Below are 18,818 nucleotides of genomic sequence, written 5' to 3'. Positions count from 1 at the left end.
TGATTTTTATACTTCTGTTAATACAAAAAAGGCGACATGTAAATAAGACAGATTTGAATTCATATAATCAAGCATTTATTGATGTTGATAAGCTATTCTAGATTGACCCTCTCCTCTGACAGTGAGCTGGTTTTCCAAAACAGCGGAATATTTCTTATTTCAAAAGTGTAAAATTAAGATGAGTCTCTTACTGACCGTGTCCAGGGGGCAGTTGGTGTCACTGAGATCCAAATAGGAAAGAGAGTTTGGACTGGACAAGAACTTGAAGAGAAACTGAAAGACAAACAAATGCACAATCATATATGTCTTGCCAAGAAGTTAATTAAACCAACAGCTGCATATAGAGATATTAGTTGTCTTTTAGAAAAATACAAAAGTACAAATTATTGGGCAGTTACTTACACAATTACTCTTTTCAAGAAATATTTTTCAGCAACTTTTTTAGGACATTCTCTGCAACATGATGATGAAATGACTGATAGATGTTATGGATGTACTTTTATGTCTTTCTATGCGATCAGGTGAAATTGGTGTGCAATTTAAAAAATAAAAAAATTTAAGCAAAAATTGTGAGATTGTGTCCCAATTCTTTTTAAAATTGCAAATGAAACAGTGGTTAGCACTACCGCCTCACAGCTAGAACTTCCTGGGTTTAAATCCCAGCCTGGATCCTTCTCTGTGAAGTTTGCATGTTCTCCCTGTGCAGTGTGGGTTCTCTCCAGGTTCTCTGGCTTCCTCCCACCGTCCAAAAACATGCTCAAGTTAATTGGTGATTATAAGTTAGCTATGACTGTCAGAGTCCACAGTTGTCTGTCTCTCTATGTAGCTCTGTGATGGACACCCTGAGTCAGCTGGGATAGACTCCAGCTCCCTGCGACAGGATGAAGTGGTGTATAGATGATGGATTGGAACATATATGAATCCAAAAGGATTGCTTGCTATTGTGCCAAATCTGTTAGATTGGACCCACAATGATTCATCCATCCATTATCTATACACCTTAATCCTCACTAGAATCACAGGGGGCGGAGTCTATCCCAGCTGACTCAGGGTGAAGGCAGGTTCACCTGGACAGGTCACCAGTCTATTGCAGGCCGACACAGAGAGACAGACAACCAAGCACACTCACATTCACACCTACGGACAATTTACAATCACCAATTAACCTTAGCATGTTTTTGGACTGTGAGAGAACCCACACTGCAAGGAGAGAACATGGAGACTCCACGCAGAAAGATCCCAGGTGTCCTAACCGCAAACCGGGGATCTTCAAGCTGTGAGGCGACGGTGCTAACCACTGAGCCACCATGCAGCCCCACAATGAAACATATAAGACACTAACCCAGTGTCCATTAGACTGACAGTTTGGAATTACCCAAACTTAGTATTTGAGAGAGGGAGTCCTCTGGGAAGATGGATCATCCATCTTTCATATCTAGTCTATGCTTTGCACTGTCACCTAAAGAGAAGTGGGAAAAGTCTTTACTTCAAGTGAGTACCATTTTGTTTTTGATCATTTGTTTCACCACACCTACTTTCCCTTCATTTTTGTCTTCTGAGTAGTTTTTTCAAAAGCGTTAAATACTTGTGTTCAGCACTGTCAGCAGCCTATGACTGCATTAAAGTGGTCATCAAGCCATTGCTGGCCAACTGGGATTTATCACAAACCTCTCAGTTCCATTTCTGGATGTGCATCATGTAAATTCTTTGAATGTAAAATCCTCTGTTCTCAATCCACATCTATTGACATGAAAGATAAACACAGAACAGAGCTTACCATGGCTTCTTCAGTAACCAGGCTGCCAGGGTTACAGGACAGATCAAGGTGGGTCAGAGATGCTGCAAACACCTGATTGGAAGACAACACCTGACTCAGATGGCCAAGACCTGGGAACAAATCAGACCATTCATAAATGATAATGTTATTGGAGGAGGAAAATTAAATGGAAAGTCAAATGTATGAAATAATGACTATAGGTTTGAAATTGATGATTGCAGGTTACAGATCACATCCTTTATTTATTTGTTCTGTTGTGGAAGAGCAGAACAGAGAGTTGCAAGACTGAGGAGGAGCTAAATAAAGTTGTATGATGTCAAAGTGCACACTTATGAGTCATGGGCATATACCATATATCAGTCACACCATTAAGACCACTGACAGATAAGGTGTATTTGATCATTACTGCAGACCAAGCACATTCCCAATGACAAGTACTCCCTGACACCAGCGACCTCCCTCAGCAGGACTATGCACCCTGCACACAGCAAAAACTGCTCAAGGAATACAAAACCCCAAGGCGTCGACTCATTGACTCTTCAAACTCTCTGGATCCCAATCTAATCAAACATGTACGGCATGCGTTAGAACAGATACAATCCACAGAGGTCAGCACCAGACCACCATCACAGAGGTCCTGTGTCTATGGCCTGACAGGTCTGAGTTGTTTTGTCAGCACAAGAGAATTTACAATATTGAATTGTGTGGCTGATTGGTGTCCCTCTCCTCCATCTTCATCTTGGTCATCCTCCTATTTTATGACACCATATTTAAAAACAGTGAGGGTAAATTAATATTTGTATTGTGTGTATCTGTGCACCTTTAGCAGTCACTGATACCCGAGACAGAGAAAGGTGCTTGAGTCCTTCATCCAGATTCTTCAACTCCTGACTGAGAGCTATTACACCTGGGAATAAAACACACAAGATGAAACACAAGACGAAATACACAAGAAAGAAATCCAGTATGTGCACTGATCCACACGCAAAAACATATTCATGTTGACCTAAAACCAATAGCTGATGTAATGAATACAACTGTCATTTCTTGTTGGATCACAATTCAGCTACTAGGAATGGTACATGCCAGGGATTAATCACTGAATTGGGACATAGGGGCTTCACTAAAGAGTGGGCAACCATGAAGGTATCTACAGAGTTTTTTTCACAGGAGACATTTTGAAAATGTCAAAGTAGGAAAATCACAGGTGGCTATAATGACATCAATGATGACTACGTTGAGTTTTGAGTTTCTGATTCTGATCTTTACTCATCTTTCGTAGCTTGGTGTTACCAAGTCCTGGTTTGTCTTGATTTATGTGTTAAATCTACTTTTTCCTATAGCTCTCGCATTAGTTAGTATTTTGTCCTGTTCCGGCTGTATATTGTCATTTACACTCACACTGGGCATTGACTTGCATCAGGTAGTGGCATAGCCATCATTAATATGGTTATTTATACTGGTTTTGCTTTTCCTAATCTGACAAGTCTGAATGTCTGCTGTGAAAAGGAATATTGTAAAATATGTGGTGACAAAGCTTGAAGCTAATAGTATTTTATTATGACAGTTGTGCCAACACCATCTGTCAGCTTTTTATTTATAGTTGTAGATAAGACAGTCTTCACGCTGTTAATCACTGTTTTGCAAACAAGTAAAGACTTTTTTCACCCCAGCTCAACAGCGAGCAACCATTTTTACTGACTTGGAAAAAAAAACTTCACTGAAGAAGACTGAGACAGCAACATTAGCCACTTGGCTGAAGATATCTTAGAATCGCTTTCTACTCTGATGCTGTGCTCATATCACTCAGAAGTGAAACTGAAAACAGCAACCTTTGTCTTCAATTGGATTGCCTGAGAGGTTGATGGATTGCAGGGTCGATGAGGTGTGCTCTTGGAGGGCAGCTGCCATTTTGACTGCAAAATCCCTGTAACAAAACAAAAAGTTACCTCTACTGCATTCAAAACCTGTTTAGCATTAACTACACTTTAAAATTGAACATTTTCTTGATCTTACTGGGGCTACCACATAGGCAAGTGGGAAACATATTTCTGATCGGTAATCTTTGCAAAACTGATCAAATCCAATTATAAATGTGACAAACAAACTCTTACTAGTTACTGTTTTGGTGGTGGCACAGAAACGGATAGCTTGTTTTTTTGTTGTTGTTTGTTTTTTCTGTGTGGTGAATTACTGCAGGCCAAGTAATCACCTACCTTTATCATCCACTTATACAAGCATCACTGTCATTTTGAAGTACATCATCAGATGTACTTCATATTTAATAAGCTTCATATATATATAACCCTCAATGATCATAGCCACCCCAGGCCCCATTTTATCACAGGTAACCTTTACCTTACATTAAAGAAGCTCCAGATGGCAGGCTGTTCACTGTCTGGATAACGGTACCGTGCACTATCAATAGATTACAATTCTTTAAAATTCAGGTGAGTCTAAATTAGAAATTAGGGAACACATGCTGAAACTGTGGGTCACTAAGCAACATCCATAATAGCGATGAGAGTTACGCATTTGTTGTGGTAAGTATTTGCTTATACGTTGTTTACTTGCTACCATGTATGTCCACATAGACACAAACTCACAGTTTCAGTCCACTGGCCTCCAGTGAGAGCTCCTGCAGGCTGGGAGATCTGGACAGCAGGAAAGTCAGCTGCTGCTGGATGTCCACTGACTGAAGGTACACAAACAGAGACAGAGACCCAAACAAATGTGTAGTCTGGCGTTTCTTCTTTACAGTTCCATACAAACTGTGGAGACTGTTGATTTTTGAAAAATGTGCAAATACATCTTATCAAGATAGTAAATCAGCTCTCTACGAATGCAGGAACTGACGAGTTTTTGCAGGCTCCTGGTGTTATAATGTGTTGGAAGCGATCCTACAAATAGACCGTCACAATTTAAGAGACAAGGTTTAGATGTTTTTGAGTGTATGTTGATAAAATGCTCTCTGCCTGTTTCAGAATCCGCATTGTTGGCCAAGTATGAAAATGCATGCAAGGAATTTTACTCGGGCGCTTGCCTCTTAAAATACGAGAAACAGGTTATGGACAGAAGTCGAGTGTTTTTATACAATTCGCTTAGCTCAACAAAAAAAGAAAAGAAAAGACTGGAGAAAACACAAAAAGGAAGCGTAAGATGTCGTGTACTCAACTTGTTGCTAATTAAGGTGTTTAGAATTTTTTCAATTAAGCAAATAATAGTAAAAGAACAAAAAGTGACCAAAGTAAGAAAATAAATGAAAAACTAAAGGTTTGGGTCATAGGACCATCCCTCACACAGCGTACACACCACGCAGTTCTGCAGACATACAGGGGACAACAGAAGTGAATAGTCTAGTGTGCCATGTCACTTAAGCGTCTAAGGATTCAAAATGATCACACCTTACTGTAACAGTCGTCGACAGTCAAAGGGTTCTTTTCTTGTTATTTAGCAAAGTTCAACCTTTTTTTTTTTCTTGTCCACCATCCATAGAGGTTAGCGCTACACAATGTCCTTCACCCTGTCTGAGCTTCACAGAAACTCTGATATTCATTAATAACCCCTGCACCATTTCTGAAGCACTTGGTCATCTGTTTTTCAGAGCAAAACTGTCTGTGGTGTCATTCTACGAGGACTCTGATCAGTGGCACTATGATTTGTGCTATACCTCCTGATCACTGCTGCAGCTGTGTTTCTAGCAATTTTAAGTTGGCCATTGGTCTTCCTGTATTCTTTTCCATCTTTGGAAAATCTCACAGTCATGTGATTCCAATTCCTCTGGCTCTTCTTGCAATAATTCCCACATGTGGAGCCATGGTGCAGATGTACACACAGACACTGAGAAGATTCTGGTGTTCACAGGTCATTTTATAAATATGCTTATTCAGTTGCACTGATTGAAAAATCACAGGTGTGCTCAATTTTGTTTCACTTCATTGGTCACAGGTGTATTCACTGTTTTTACATTGAGTTCCTGCTTTGGGTCCTGTATTTTCAAAATAGTCTTTCAGTATCATAGTCCTAAAGTACCCGTTTTTGATTCTTAGAAGAAATACTCTACTGATCTACCTACAAAAATGCAATTATTGAAACAAAACTGCCATTCCGAATAATTTGACACTTTAGTGATATTACACAAAGCTGTACTCATTTCTGTTATGTACTGCAAACAACAGCAGAAAGCAATGACAGAAGATTATAGAAGTATGGAAGTGAGACAAAAGATGGTCACACAAGCAACAAGGAAACCACAATGAAAACCACGTGTGTGTCTGCAAACACCCACACGGAACCTCTTCAGAAGTAACTTATTTGTGGACACAGTCGCCAGTTATATATTTAGGTACATCGAGCTAAAACCTGATGCACTCCAGTTGAACAAGTCTGGCAATAAATTACCCCTAGCCTGTCCTCATCGATGTCATGATGTCATGAAGGCAGAACTATTGACCTAGTCTGACCCATAAGCCTGCCTTTGGTTGATAATCTCAGCCGTCATTCCCCATTTCTTCCATTTTATTTTATGAAATGAGGTTGTGCACTATTCCCATGCAAATGTTGCTATCTCATGACAATCCAGGATTTAAAAGTCCAAACCCTTTCCTAATTGTTTCACCACAGTAGAGCACATCCAAAAAACAAAAAAGAGTGTACCAGCTTGAGTTCTTTGCAGTAGATCTTCGTGAACCACTGGTTGAAAGATAAAGCTGCTACAGCCAATGCCAAGTCCCTGAGAGGAGAGGAAAGAGGAGAGCATGTAACAGAGACAAGGTAAGATTGGATGAGACAGCACTATGAACAGATGACACAACACTATGGATGGATGACACAGCACTATGGATGGATGACACAACACTATGGATGGATGACACAGCACTATGCCTTAGCTCACCTGCTGTCTAAGTGGCTAAAGTCCTGCAGGCTGAACTGTCTCCAGTTGTGNCACTATGGATGGATGACACAGCACTATGCCTTAGCTCACCTGCTGTCTAAGTGGCTAAAGTCCTGCAGGCTGAACTGTCTCCAGTTGTGGATGTAGTAGATGTTGTCAATGTCCTGCAAATACATGCAATACTTCAGTGCAGCAGTACTAAAATTTGCATTTACACATGGCCTATTTATTGTATTTTATCTTGCCTTATCATAGCAACTTACCCACGTAATCTCCTCTCTAAACGGCATCTCATTGAAATCACACAAAGCAGCATAGGTATCGGAGAATCCTCCTGGGGAATAACATTCAAAGTCATTTTATCCAACAGCATGTTCATGAACTTCCTTGAGATGGAAGCATGTTACTCTCATGTACGCTAGGTCATCATTAAGAAAATAACGCTTCAGCTAGATGTATGGCCCAATATTCACATCACATAATGTTAATAACAGGTGATTAAAAAGCTGACGATGATCTTCAGCTTCAATACGTCAGGTTTATAAATGGTTATTTACTTGTTAACACAGTCATTGATAATCTGTCCAATCAGCATTTTACATGTGTAACACTGTCAAAGTTAAGTATCATACCGCAAGAGCCAGGCTGACAGTCCAGCTGTTGTTCTAGCACATCAGTCAGAGTGGAGAGTCTCTCCTGGAGATCAGGGGGAACTGTCTTTAACAGCTTTCTGAGGATTGAGGACAGAAGATGGAAGTGAGTACAGTGTGCAATATCACTTTAATGTCAATGATTCAACGATGTATGACCTCACCGTAGTGGCATTACTTAAAGGTTCAACAGCAGGGTATTAGCTTCTATACAAAATGAAAAACTAACAGTTTTGATTCATTGCATTTAAAAATGAAGGCTACACAGTGGGAACTCAATACACCTTTCATTATTGAGGTTCAAATCTTCACACTTCCTTCAATGCTCTGATGTTCTGCCATTCTTCACTGATAATATTTTTCAGCTGCTCTTTGCTGGAAGGAGTTGTGTTGCTCTGTCTTTCTCCTTAAAATAGCCCAGGAGGTTCTCTCGGGCTCAGTTCAGGTGACACAGTCAGGTCAGGGGGGTTTGAAATCTTTTTCCCCTCCCTTTTTTTTTTTGCTTTTTGCTGGAATAGTTCTTTTTTGCCAAGCTGCTGCAGACCTGGAGTCATCTTGTCAGTCAGCATGTTGGTGTATTTACATGCAGTCATGGTTCATCTATAAATGTCATCTTCCCAACAACTTTTGCACTCACGTAGTCCCATATCATTACACTCTCAGTCCTGTTCTTAACTGTTGGGAGTATGCATTCTCTCCAGCAGTCTTAGTTCTGTTTAATTAGGTTTAGGCACCAAAGTTACTTGACTGGTTTAATGTTATTGAGACTATTTTAGAGACAGGACTGCACTGCCATAGGGATGTCTCAATGAAGCCATGATGGATTAGCTTGAAAGTGATCAATGTCTAAATGACACAATAGTGTCACTTCAACAAACTGATGTCTGGAAAGGGCTAGACATTTTCTGGAGTCTCATACTAGAACAGGGGTGTCCAATCCTGGTCCTGGAGGGCCACAATCCTGCATGTTTTAGATGTTTCCCTCTTCCAACACACCTGATTCAAATGATCAGCTCATCATCCAGCTCTGCAGAAGCTTGATAACGATCCTGATCATTTGAATCAGGTGTGTTGGAAGAGGGAAACATCTAAAACATGCAGGATTGTGGCCCTCGAGGACCAGGATTGCCCACCCCTGTACTAGAACAACACCTTGCTAACATCGTGTTTGCTGCCCATCTGTATACTGAGTGCAAAATTACCTTTTTAATCTGACAATCAGCAAAATATTATTTGGCATACATATGATCAAAAGTGGAATACAGCATGAAAAGCATGTACAAAAAAATCTGACAATGCTTGGAGAATATGAGCCAGTAGCTTATGTGCTCCGTGGTGTGAATTCAGACATGTAGCAGGTCATGGAGTGAGACCCACCTTGGAGATGAATCAGGGAAGATTCTCTTCAGTGAGGCTGTCATGTGACTGATCATGGCCTCAAGGTCACCGGTATGCCGGACACTGAAAGACAGAGTCTGCCTGTCTGTCTCCAACATGAGCTGCAACAAATGCATGCATGTGTGACTCTTTGCACAAACATATGAACCACAGCCTGGTTTAGCTTTCATGCTATAGAACTTGAAATAGTTTTACTGAATATTGCTGTTCTTCTGTTTTAAAAATGGTTTTCAACAAATTCAAGTGTTTCATGGTCATTCTGTCTCAGTCACCTTCTGATCAACCCCTCTCTGATTTGCTTGATCAAAAACATACATATTTATAGATATATTTGTGAATTTTTAGCTGGATATATCTAATACTTGAATAATTGCCCATGAACCCACTTTCAGCACATTTTTTCTACACGTTGAAATTTGAGGCTGTTGAAGGTAAAAGCCTTAAATTGTTACTGTTATGTCTCATCATTGATTCAGAATATACAATATTGTCTTTGTGTTCCACTGGGAATAAACTTGGCCTTTAAGACCAAAGTGTGAGTATATGTAGATGTATAAGAACTGCAGAAGACTTTTAAGCATCTCTTTCAACAAATATAGAAATTCATAAAGTACAATAAGTAAGGTGACAGTTCACTTTTTTTCTCCATATTTTTAGAATAATTTTCTATGTGGATGAAGCTGTGTATTGATCTTTTTTGTTTTTGTGGTACAGTTTGTCAAACCTGTTTAATCAGTTGTTAAGGTTCATCCATCCATCCATCCATCATCTATACACGGCTTAATCCTCACTAGGGTCATGGGGGACTGGAGTCTATCCCAGCTGACTTAGAGTGAAGGCAGAGGACACCCTCGACAGGTCACCAGTACTACGCCACCTTGCAGCCGCTTATCATAAATAAATTCTTTTTTCATTTTTGTGACCAAATATTTCATATTAAAAAGTTTTCTATATGTTTGGCTTTCTGTTATTGTGACATGAAACTACATGTGGTTTAGATAATATCACTAGTTGGCTTTTGCACAATCAAATTTTTTGTTAATGTGTACTTAAAGATAGGACTTTTCATGATGTTACTAATTTTTCATCTAAACTGAGGCAGAGTTATATCTCCTTGTCCAGTAGTACAGATCCAGGCTATTAGTTTTAGTAGTTCCTGAGATATTGTCGCTCAAACAAAGCTTTAAATTTCACTGTCTGAAAATGGGTTGACAGGCAATTTTTAAATAGTTTTTTTATGGTGTAAATATTTGTTATAAGCTATTTGTATAACATATATAACATATATCAAGTAAATCAAAGATAGTGAGGCAGAAAATGTTTTAAAAATGTTAAAAATGAATATAATGACCCTTGAATCAAACATCAAAGCATTTTAGAACATAACAAGGTAACAATGCAAATTTTAAAAAATGTAGAAATGTAATAAAATTGACAGAGATGGTGTACCTGCGTGGGACTGTGCACATTGATGGAGCAAATCTCTAGGTAGCTGAATGTGCTTTCCACCTGTGTACATAGAAACAGACGTGTATCTGAGTAGACATGCACACACACAAAGAGCAAGTGAGAAAAGGGAGGCAATCCCAGTTCCTCTTATGCCCTCTAAAATGAGTCTTTAGTGATCATGGTGTTTCAAAGGTCCAGTCCCTGCACTTTTATTTTATTTGTCCAGGTTTTGGCAAATCTCTCTCTGAAATCCATGTCTGCATTCGAACACACAAAGGGTGGATGGTGTTTAGCCTGTACTGCTCTAAGCGCTGACAAATGTATTTTCCATTCAGCAGCATCCCTTTCCAGTGTCCCACTCTGGACACAACCCATAGAGCACAGTCAGAGTGGGCAGTTAATCAGGCCAAAACCAGTGACAAAAAGGAAATCTTGATATTTCAAACCACATTACACAGTGTGCCGATGGATGTTAGATTGGTTTGGTTTGAAACATAGATGTTAACATTTGAGTGGTGAGTTACCCTGACAGGTTGCTTGTTTGTAACCAGGTAACCTCTCCATAGACACAGTACCTAGAGAGACATAAGAGACACAAGGCTTTAGATATGGAACTGGCAGAGCCATAGCCACCCCCACAGGAACAAAATGCTTGTTGTATGCTTTGACATGCCATTTTGTTGAGCCCATTTTAGTACCCTTTTACAGTATGGTAACAGCAAAGTGAAATTTAATATAGTTGCTATTTTAGGCATTTGAACATGAGATCAAAACACAAAAATTAGACAAAAGTACAGACTGACTTTTAGTCCTTTCTTTTAAACTATTTATATACACATGCATTTAGCCTTTTTAACAAAGAGCTGATAGAATCTCGAGTCCCCTTTTTTCAGATGAGCAAAAGTAAGTTGATGACAGACAGGTGTAGCTCCTTCCACTGTTATTTCCTTACGAGTTAACAGATGTCAAAAGAAATAAAGGCAATAAGGTCCAATAACTGATTGCATTGCCGCATTAACAGCATTAAATATACAACTCCACAACTGTCTTCCTTCTCTGTTTCAGCAGCTAAAATGCTCAATAGGGTTTAATTGTGGCGACTGACTTGGTCAGTCTAAGACCTTCCAGTTTCTGCCACTGATGAGGCGTTGCTGCATGGGCAGTGTGTTACTGTGTCACTGTTTTGTTGGAGAATGAAAGTTCGACCAATGAGATTAGAGGAAATATGTTAGTCGGTTTACGTGCGAGCGGAAGTGATTTGGATTATGCCCACTTCATGTCTTTCTCCAAACTTTCACTTCAGTAAAGGCTCACTTTGGTCTCATCTGTCCAGAAAACTTTGCTCCAGACTCTTTCTCTCAAACCCTTTGGAAGTCTTTGGAAAATTCCATTCCAGCTATTGGATTCTTCCTGCTGATAAGAAGTTTGCATTTTACAAATTGCAGCTTGTGATACTCTCACACACATGCTCTCCAGACTGGTGCTGACCTTTGATCGTTGTTTTCATCAGCTGCAGTGGTTTTCTATTTTTTTACTTTCTTTTTCAGAACTTTATCCATTGACCTACTTGATCTATCCATTTTCTGTTCAGTAGATCTCTATGACTTCTTCATTTTCACATCTTACACACGAGTTGTTTTGTGGCCATTGTCAGTTCTTTGGGCTTCATGTTGCCTTCTGGCCTCAATTACAATCACAGCAGATGACAAAATTAGACTGAAATGAAGACAGGGCAGTCACGGTTTTATGTGTGAACAGCCATGCAAAAGGAAATAACTGGAAATGACGTACATTTATCAGCCATTCCTGCATTTACTTTGGCATCGCTGAAAAAAAGAGGATTTAGCATTGAGTCATCGTTTGTATTAAATACAATGACCTTATTTTTATTTTTATTTTTTAGATCAAATTCAAATGTCTAAAGTAGCAACAACATGAAATTTAACAGACTCTGAGTCAGCACGACATAACCATGTGGTTAGGCTATGCTACAGAAACACCTCGATGTCCAATGCAATGCAGTTGTAAATAGAGTACAACAACCTTTAAAGTAGTCCTATAGCAGCTTTAAGAAAGTCTGGGCATGTGAATGTTCATGAAGAGAGGAATTGCAGAGGACTGCTGGATGAGCCTGCATTAGTTTAGGCAACCTGTTGTATATTATCAGTGCTACTGTGTTGTACTTTGTGGTCATCTGAGTTTTTACATGTTCATTTGGCAGAGGGTCGCTCAACATGTCAGACTGGAGCATTGTGCAGGTTTTACGTTAAGACCTTGATTGTTTCTCTTGTTCATCTGATTTGCATATTCACAGAGAATATTTAACAAATAACTAAAAACAGGTGGCACACAGTGAACATGATGCTGTTGTGGACCAGTAGATCCAGAGCCCAGTTGGTACTTTTGGAAATATAGCCATGCCTCAGCCACTCAAAATAAAGACATACTGTTTACAGGACAGGCTCACAGCATAAAACTGTACAGTCCTTTGCATACTGTACATCTTTGTTTGTCTGTTCATCTGATATAAAAAGTTAGCAACAGATTATATAAGAGCATTACATGCTTTGAAAAAACAGACAGCGATGATTCTGCAGTTAAAATGTATTATCATGCTTTAAGGAAAAAACAAACAGCTGTCTCTTTTTCATACAATGAGAAAATCACTGCTGCTTTATAACTTTGGTGAATTGTGTTAGGTTGACCCAAAGTTTTTTTTCTGATTGTAGATGTAGCACTTTGACTCCACAGCTGAACCTGTGAGAACCTTAGGCAGGCTGTTGGAGACTTCTTTTTGCTCTTGGAATAAATCTGCTGGGCCAGTCAGTACTGGAAAAAGTGCTCATATGAAATCTGTGCCATTTATAGATGCTTTACCTTACAGTGGAATGATTTATTTCTAATCTTTATTAAATCCCTTGAAGGCATCGGAACGCTTCAATCTTGACATGATGACACACAATAGCAAAGACAGCAGCAAACTTTAGATGTACAGTGTCCACCTGTCATGTCTGCAGGAGGTTCTAATCTCTGGAAGCTAATCTCAGACACTCGACTCTAATTTGATGGATTTGAAATGCACCTTTCAATGTTACTTTTTTTCTATGTGACAGATTTGTAGTTATGAAAATGCTACAAATGTCAATTTTAAGTGTCAGTTATTTGACTATATCACATTTATAAGTGGATGTTTTTCAAATAAGTGAAATAACAACAACAACAACAACAACAACAATAATAATAATAATAATAACAAGAAGAAGAAGAACCTACTTTTTCACGTGACTGTATAACGTAAGCACAATCTTTATTATCCCAAGGGCGACTTTGTTTGTTACTCACCAAAAACCTGTTGGATGATCTTCCGCATGGCTGACCGGAGCGGTTCAAAATCACAGGTGTCACCAGGCAAACTCTGTGTGGTTTGAGCAGCTCTGAGATCTGATCTGCTTTACAGACACAAACAGGGGCACTATTGTTGCATTTCGAATTGCATTCTTTTCAGAATCGTCACAAGTTTGGTCAATAGGAACCGAGCGTGATTGTGTTCCACCTTTAACAATGATTATGGGTTTGTTTTCTCTGAGCATAGTCAGCTGAGGTACACTGGAAGCCTGCTGGACAGCACAACTGGGACATTGGTGGAAGATGACACATCTATGTATGAACAGTGTTCAATGGTTCTTTCTTAAATCAAAACAGGAAAGCTAGCATTCACAATAAAGGTGAAAGATCAGCTTTGCAATTAACAGAATCTCAATTGTAGTTTTGTCCTGCACCAACACTAACTGTAATAATAACTGTTACTGTAAAGACTAACTACAATGTCCATACAAATCTAATTTTGCAAGACATTGACTTTGCATGTTTTTGTGTGTTGGCCCTGTGTGTTTGGTTTCTTTGTCGAGGAGTATGACACATGCAGTTATTGTGGTGGCTCTATAAGAACAGACTGTGCCACATGTAACCACTTTATTCTGTAAATACTTAGTTGGATTGAAGTTCTACTCTGGGAGCTTTTATTATGGAGCCCTTTAAATGATGTTGCCTCTGTTAAAAGAGACTAAGGAGAAAAAGCACATTTGTGTGGAGCACAGAGTTTATCCATCCATCCATCCATTGTCTATACACCGCTTAATCCTCAGTAGGGTCGCGGGGGGACTGGAGTCTATCCCAGCTGACTCAGGGTGAAGGCAGGACAGGTCGCCAGTCTGTCAGAGGGCTACACTTAGAGACAGACAACCAAGCACACTCACATTCACACCTACGGACAATTTAGAATCACCAATTAACCTCAACATCTTTTTGGACTGTGTGGGAGGAAGCCGGAGAACCCGGAGAGAACCCACGCTGCACGGGGAGAACATGCAAACTCCACGCAGAAAGATGCCCCTACCGGGACGCGAACCGGCAACCTTCTTGCTGCGAGGCAACAGTGCTACCAACTGTGCCACCTTGCAGGCCTGCACAGAGTTTCTGAACTTCTGAATTTAAACAGCAGCACATCCATGATATGCTGATTAATTATATGGTCCAGTTCACTCCAGTTGTCTCCAGCAATGTTGTTCCAATATGCACTGAGCTTCTCAACAGAGATGCAGTATGCCCTGCATGTAAATTGTGAAATTGGAGGCAATGGCAATCCTAAACTGTCAGAAAATTCCTACTTTTGGAACATTCCATTTATTTCAGAACAGTCATCCAGTACTGGATGTTGTTTCTGTGGTTTTGGCCATTGGAAGACAAAGCAGCGAAGGTAGCCATCTTTACTGTAGCTCAAAACAGAAAGAAAACCCAGCAGAGGGCTGTACCATGAAGCCAGGTTGACACACAAGCCTTTCTTTGCGCAGTTTGACAAAACCAAAGAGATGATAAGTGATTATCAACCATCAGTGAACTCAGGTTTACTGCCTCAGAATCTGTGCTCATTCACATAAAAGAGGCCGTTTAACCTGGCATATGACCTTTCTTTGGCATGAATTGGACCAATTGTGTGCATAGACTTTAAAAGAAAGATGGACATAGCAGCTGGTCATGAAGTGAAGCCAACCCAGACGTGTCAAAAAGCTCCAAAAACCTCTGGTTCCAAACACCAATCCAAAACATGGCTGTGGGGAGTGGCTGCTTGATTGACAGTCTGGTCTGGAACAACTGACAGGTCGTATGGAGGATGCAGCCATGATGCTTATCCATTGTGAACTTCAGAAATTGAAGTATTTAGATTTAAATTGATGAACAAATGCCCAGCTGTGAGTTTAGTCAATCCATTTCACGAACCAAAACTAGCATTTTAGGGTTTTTAAACCTTCCAGGAAGCTTTTTTTTTTTTAATGTTTAATTAAAATCTAGAAGTTTCTATTCCTTTTCCAAACTCGCCATGATAGTCAGTGTTTCATTTTGTCTTTTGTGTATTTGTTATTTTAGATGTCAGTGGAAGCAGCCTGACATGTTATCACTGTACTGGTGAATGAAGGGCAGGCACCTAATACTGAGAACATTTGAAAAGAAAGCAAATCTGTTTATAATGACTGTCCACTTCAACCTAATGTCTTACGTTTATTTAACTTGTTTTCTATTTTTTAGTAAGCTTTCCTCCATTCCTTCTTTTTTCTGATTTAATTATTCAACCTTACTTTGGTTATCTTAACATACCTGGGCTGGGGAAACCCTGTGTTGCGTACAATTTTGGCTTTGAAATGGCCCATGGCATGTGTAGGAAGCAAATTAATTTATGTGTTAATATGTTATTTTTTGTTGTTGGTGTGTGGATGTGAGTGGGAGAGGGAAAGAAAGATCCTGGTGCCCCCACCGGGATGCAAACTGGCAACCTTCTTGCTGCGAGGCAACAGTGCTACAAACTGCGCCTCCCTGCAGCTCATCAAGGAACTAGGTCTTCTTAAAGACTCTTTAATTTAAAGTGTTTTCATTTTATTTTGACTTGTAATTCAACGAACAATAAATGCAATAAATGGTCAGTGGGACCGACTGAATCCACTTCTACTCATCAGGATTCATCTGCATGTGTTAAGACTAAATCCAACTCAGCCATCAGTAGTAGTCAAGCAGCAGACTAAAGGGGTTTGCTGAAACTGCCATTACAGCATGGAAAATTGATAGTCACAAATGAATGAACTACTGTGCTCGGATTGAGCTAAATATTCACACATTGTTGGAGCCACAAAGGATTCTTAAATGGTGAAGCTGCCCTTTTTAAAATACTTTGCTTGCACCCATCTTTATAGATTTAACTGGACATTTTACCAAGAATTATCAGTCATGACTTAATCTATAGAAGAATCAGCCTGTGTTTTCTGAACTCACGTCATTCAGTTCATAACATTGGTAACAAACCACAGCCTGAGTCATGTTTCCTTCTTTTTGCTCGTTGGTTTTTCTGACTGTTTCAGTGGAAACACAACGGCTCACTAAGAGCAGCGTGGTTGCCCTTTAGGAGTAAAATGCTCACAATGTGTAATGAGAAAGCTAAGCCTGACTTAGCTCTGTAGATCAGTTCAACTGATATTTGTGAAGCCAAGCTTTAGCGCAGTAAAGGGGAAATCAGTAATACAAAATGAAGCATGAATTACCATTGCACCTCAACAAACAGAACACCAGTTATAGTTTTGTCATAATTCAACTCAGAAAGTTAAACTTTCAGATATTCTACATTCAGTGAGATATTTCAAGCCTTTTCTTGTTTTATTTTTATGATTGTGGCTTTTAGCTCCTAAAAATCAGAAATCCAGTGTCTCAAATTAATACGTTTTCTAAAATCATTAAAAACAAATTTAAAAAAAAAAATCCCAGTCAAGAAATGTCCAATTTCTTTTCTTACAACTATGTTAATTTGGACACTCAGTCCTTGGTTGGACCTCCTTGACCACTAACTACTGCATCAGTGCAGCATGGCATGGAGGTGGTCACCCTGTGCCACTGCTCAGGTGTTATTGAAGCCCAGGTTGCTTTGATAGGGGTCTTCAGCTCATTTTTTGGGTCCAGTGTTTCTCATCTTCCTCTTGACAATGAACCATATGGGGTTCTATGGGATCCAGGTCAGGTGAGTCGGTCAAACAGTATTATCATGGTCAGAAAACCATTTGGTATTACAGGACTTAGCACCTGTACTGAGGACTGTGCCAAGTCCTGCTGGGAAAGGGAATCAGCATCTCCATAAAGCTTGTCAGCAGATGGAAGAAGGAAGTGCTCTAAAATCTCCAGGTAGACGACTGCGCTGGTAAAACCTAGTGGACCAACACCAGCAGATGATGTGACACCCTAAATCATCCCAGACTGAGGAAACTTCACACTGGACTTCAAACACCTTAGATTCTGCCTCTCCACTCTTCCTCCAGGCTCTAGGACCTCAGTGTCCAAATGAAATGCAAAATTTACTTTCATCTGGAAAATGGACTTTAGACCAGTGAGCAACAGTCCAGTTGTTTTCCTTCTTAGCCCCACTAAGACGCTTCTGAAGTTGTCTCTGGATCAGGAGTGTCTTGATATTTAGAAATGGGACAGTTGTGTACTGAGCTAGACTGAGAGACACACTGTATTTATACTGTTTAAACAGTAATTTACTCAAACTCAAAATGAAATCTTCTAATAATGTGAAATAGATCATTTCTGATTTTCATAAACTATAAGCCATGAACCTCAAAATTAGACAAGAAAAAGCTTGAAACATTTTACTGTATGTGTAATGAGTTCAGAATATATAAAATTTTACAACAGTTTCGCAAAATAAGGTCTAAAAATGTGCATAAAGTTGAGTGAGCCCCTCTGTAAAGGTTGAACAAAAACTGATCGGTGACCTTACATTTTAATATGTTCCAACTGCAACTAATATAAAAATGATGGTGACTGATTGTACCACTGAAATTGGTTTGTCTTACCTTGCAGGTTCTCAGAGATGGAGTCCATTTTGAAGACTTCAGTGAAACATTAGAATTAATGAAAAGATGCAAAAATAGTCAAGCTGCAATCCTCCACAGCTCTTTCAGTTTCCACATTATCAATACAAAGGGAAGAAACAATATAGGGAAACATGGATGTAAATATTGAATTACCGGCTAATACATTCAGACTGAAAAAAACAAGGTTGATTATTTCTAAATTAGACAATTGCCACAAATTCTACGTGGCAGTGATATGTGGCAGCAAAAATCACAAAATGCAGAGCGCAGATATCCGAAGTGTGAAGTTACACGCACGGAACATCACCACCAGACTTCTTTATCATAGACACGTCTAGATAAAACCCACTTTCTCTTTCCACCCTGCCTGTGTGCACACATCACCTCTCCTTGCTCACCATGCACGCTGTTCTTGCTCATGAGCTTCAGCACACACATCCTGTTCCGAGTCGTAAGTCACTGTTACAGTGAACTTAGAGAAGACAAAGCGGGCAGAAACCTCCCACACTGAGACACAAACCACTGTCAGGAAATCTGCTGTTCTACACAGTCGAGCATCAAAGTGTAGAAGGAGATAAAGAATTTGTCAAACTGTTCAATGCTTTTGTGGATTACAGTATAGACGAATCAAAGCTGGCAAAATCTCGACAGTAGTTCAACACCTGTATACCACAGAAACTAGTTGTAGGACTAAAAAACCTTTAAGCTGCAGAGACATTAATGATGTTGTCACTGCA

The 18,818-nt window shown here is 39.6% G+C and overlaps 1 protein-coding gene across 1 annotated transcript in view; it reads right to left on the bottom strand.

Annotated features, from left to right (window-relative positions):
* The window catches only part of carmil2 (capping protein regulator and myosin 1 linker 2), an 81,248-nt gene extending 62,871 nt beyond the window's left edge, over positions 1–18,377 (bottom strand). The window contains exons 1-14 of the mRNA XM_008294458.1: positions 18,061–18,377; positions 13,511–13,617; positions 10,693–10,743; positions 10,169–10,228; positions 8,699–8,820; positions 7,304–7,401; positions 6,935–7,005; positions 6,762–6,835; positions 6,434–6,509; positions 4,384–4,472; positions 3,610–3,704; positions 2,598–2,684; positions 1,778–1,887; positions 196–273 (exon numbers count right to left, since the gene is read on the bottom strand). Of these exons, the coding sequence (XP_008292680.1) occupies positions 196–273; positions 1,778–1,887; positions 2,598–2,684; positions 3,610–3,704; positions 4,384–4,472; positions 6,434–6,509; positions 6,762–6,835; positions 6,935–7,005; positions 7,304–7,401; positions 8,699–8,820; positions 10,169–10,228; positions 10,693–10,743; positions 13,511–13,617; positions 18,061–18,088 (1,146 nt within the window). The 5' untranslated portion in view covers positions 18,089–18,377. The remainder of the gene's footprint in view (positions 1–195; positions 274–1,777; positions 1,888–2,597; positions 2,685–3,609; positions 3,705–4,383; positions 4,473–6,433; positions 6,510–6,761; positions 6,836–6,934; positions 7,006–7,303; positions 7,402–8,698; positions 8,821–10,168; positions 10,229–10,692; positions 10,744–13,510; positions 13,618–18,060) is intronic.
* Between the last annotated feature and the right edge of the window lie 441 nt (positions 18,378–18,818).

The sequence above is a fragment of the Stegastes partitus genome, unplaced genomic scaffold (genome assembly GCF_000690725.1).
Source record: "Stegastes partitus isolate 25-593 unplaced genomic scaffold, Stegastes_partitus-1.0.2 Scaffold964, whole genome shotgun sequence".
Lineage (NCBI taxonomy): Eukaryota > Metazoa > Chordata > Actinopteri > Pomacentridae > Stegastes > Stegastes partitus.
The sequence above is the reverse complement of the archived record's forward strand: the minus strand, read 5'-3'. Positions and strand labels throughout refer to the sequence as shown.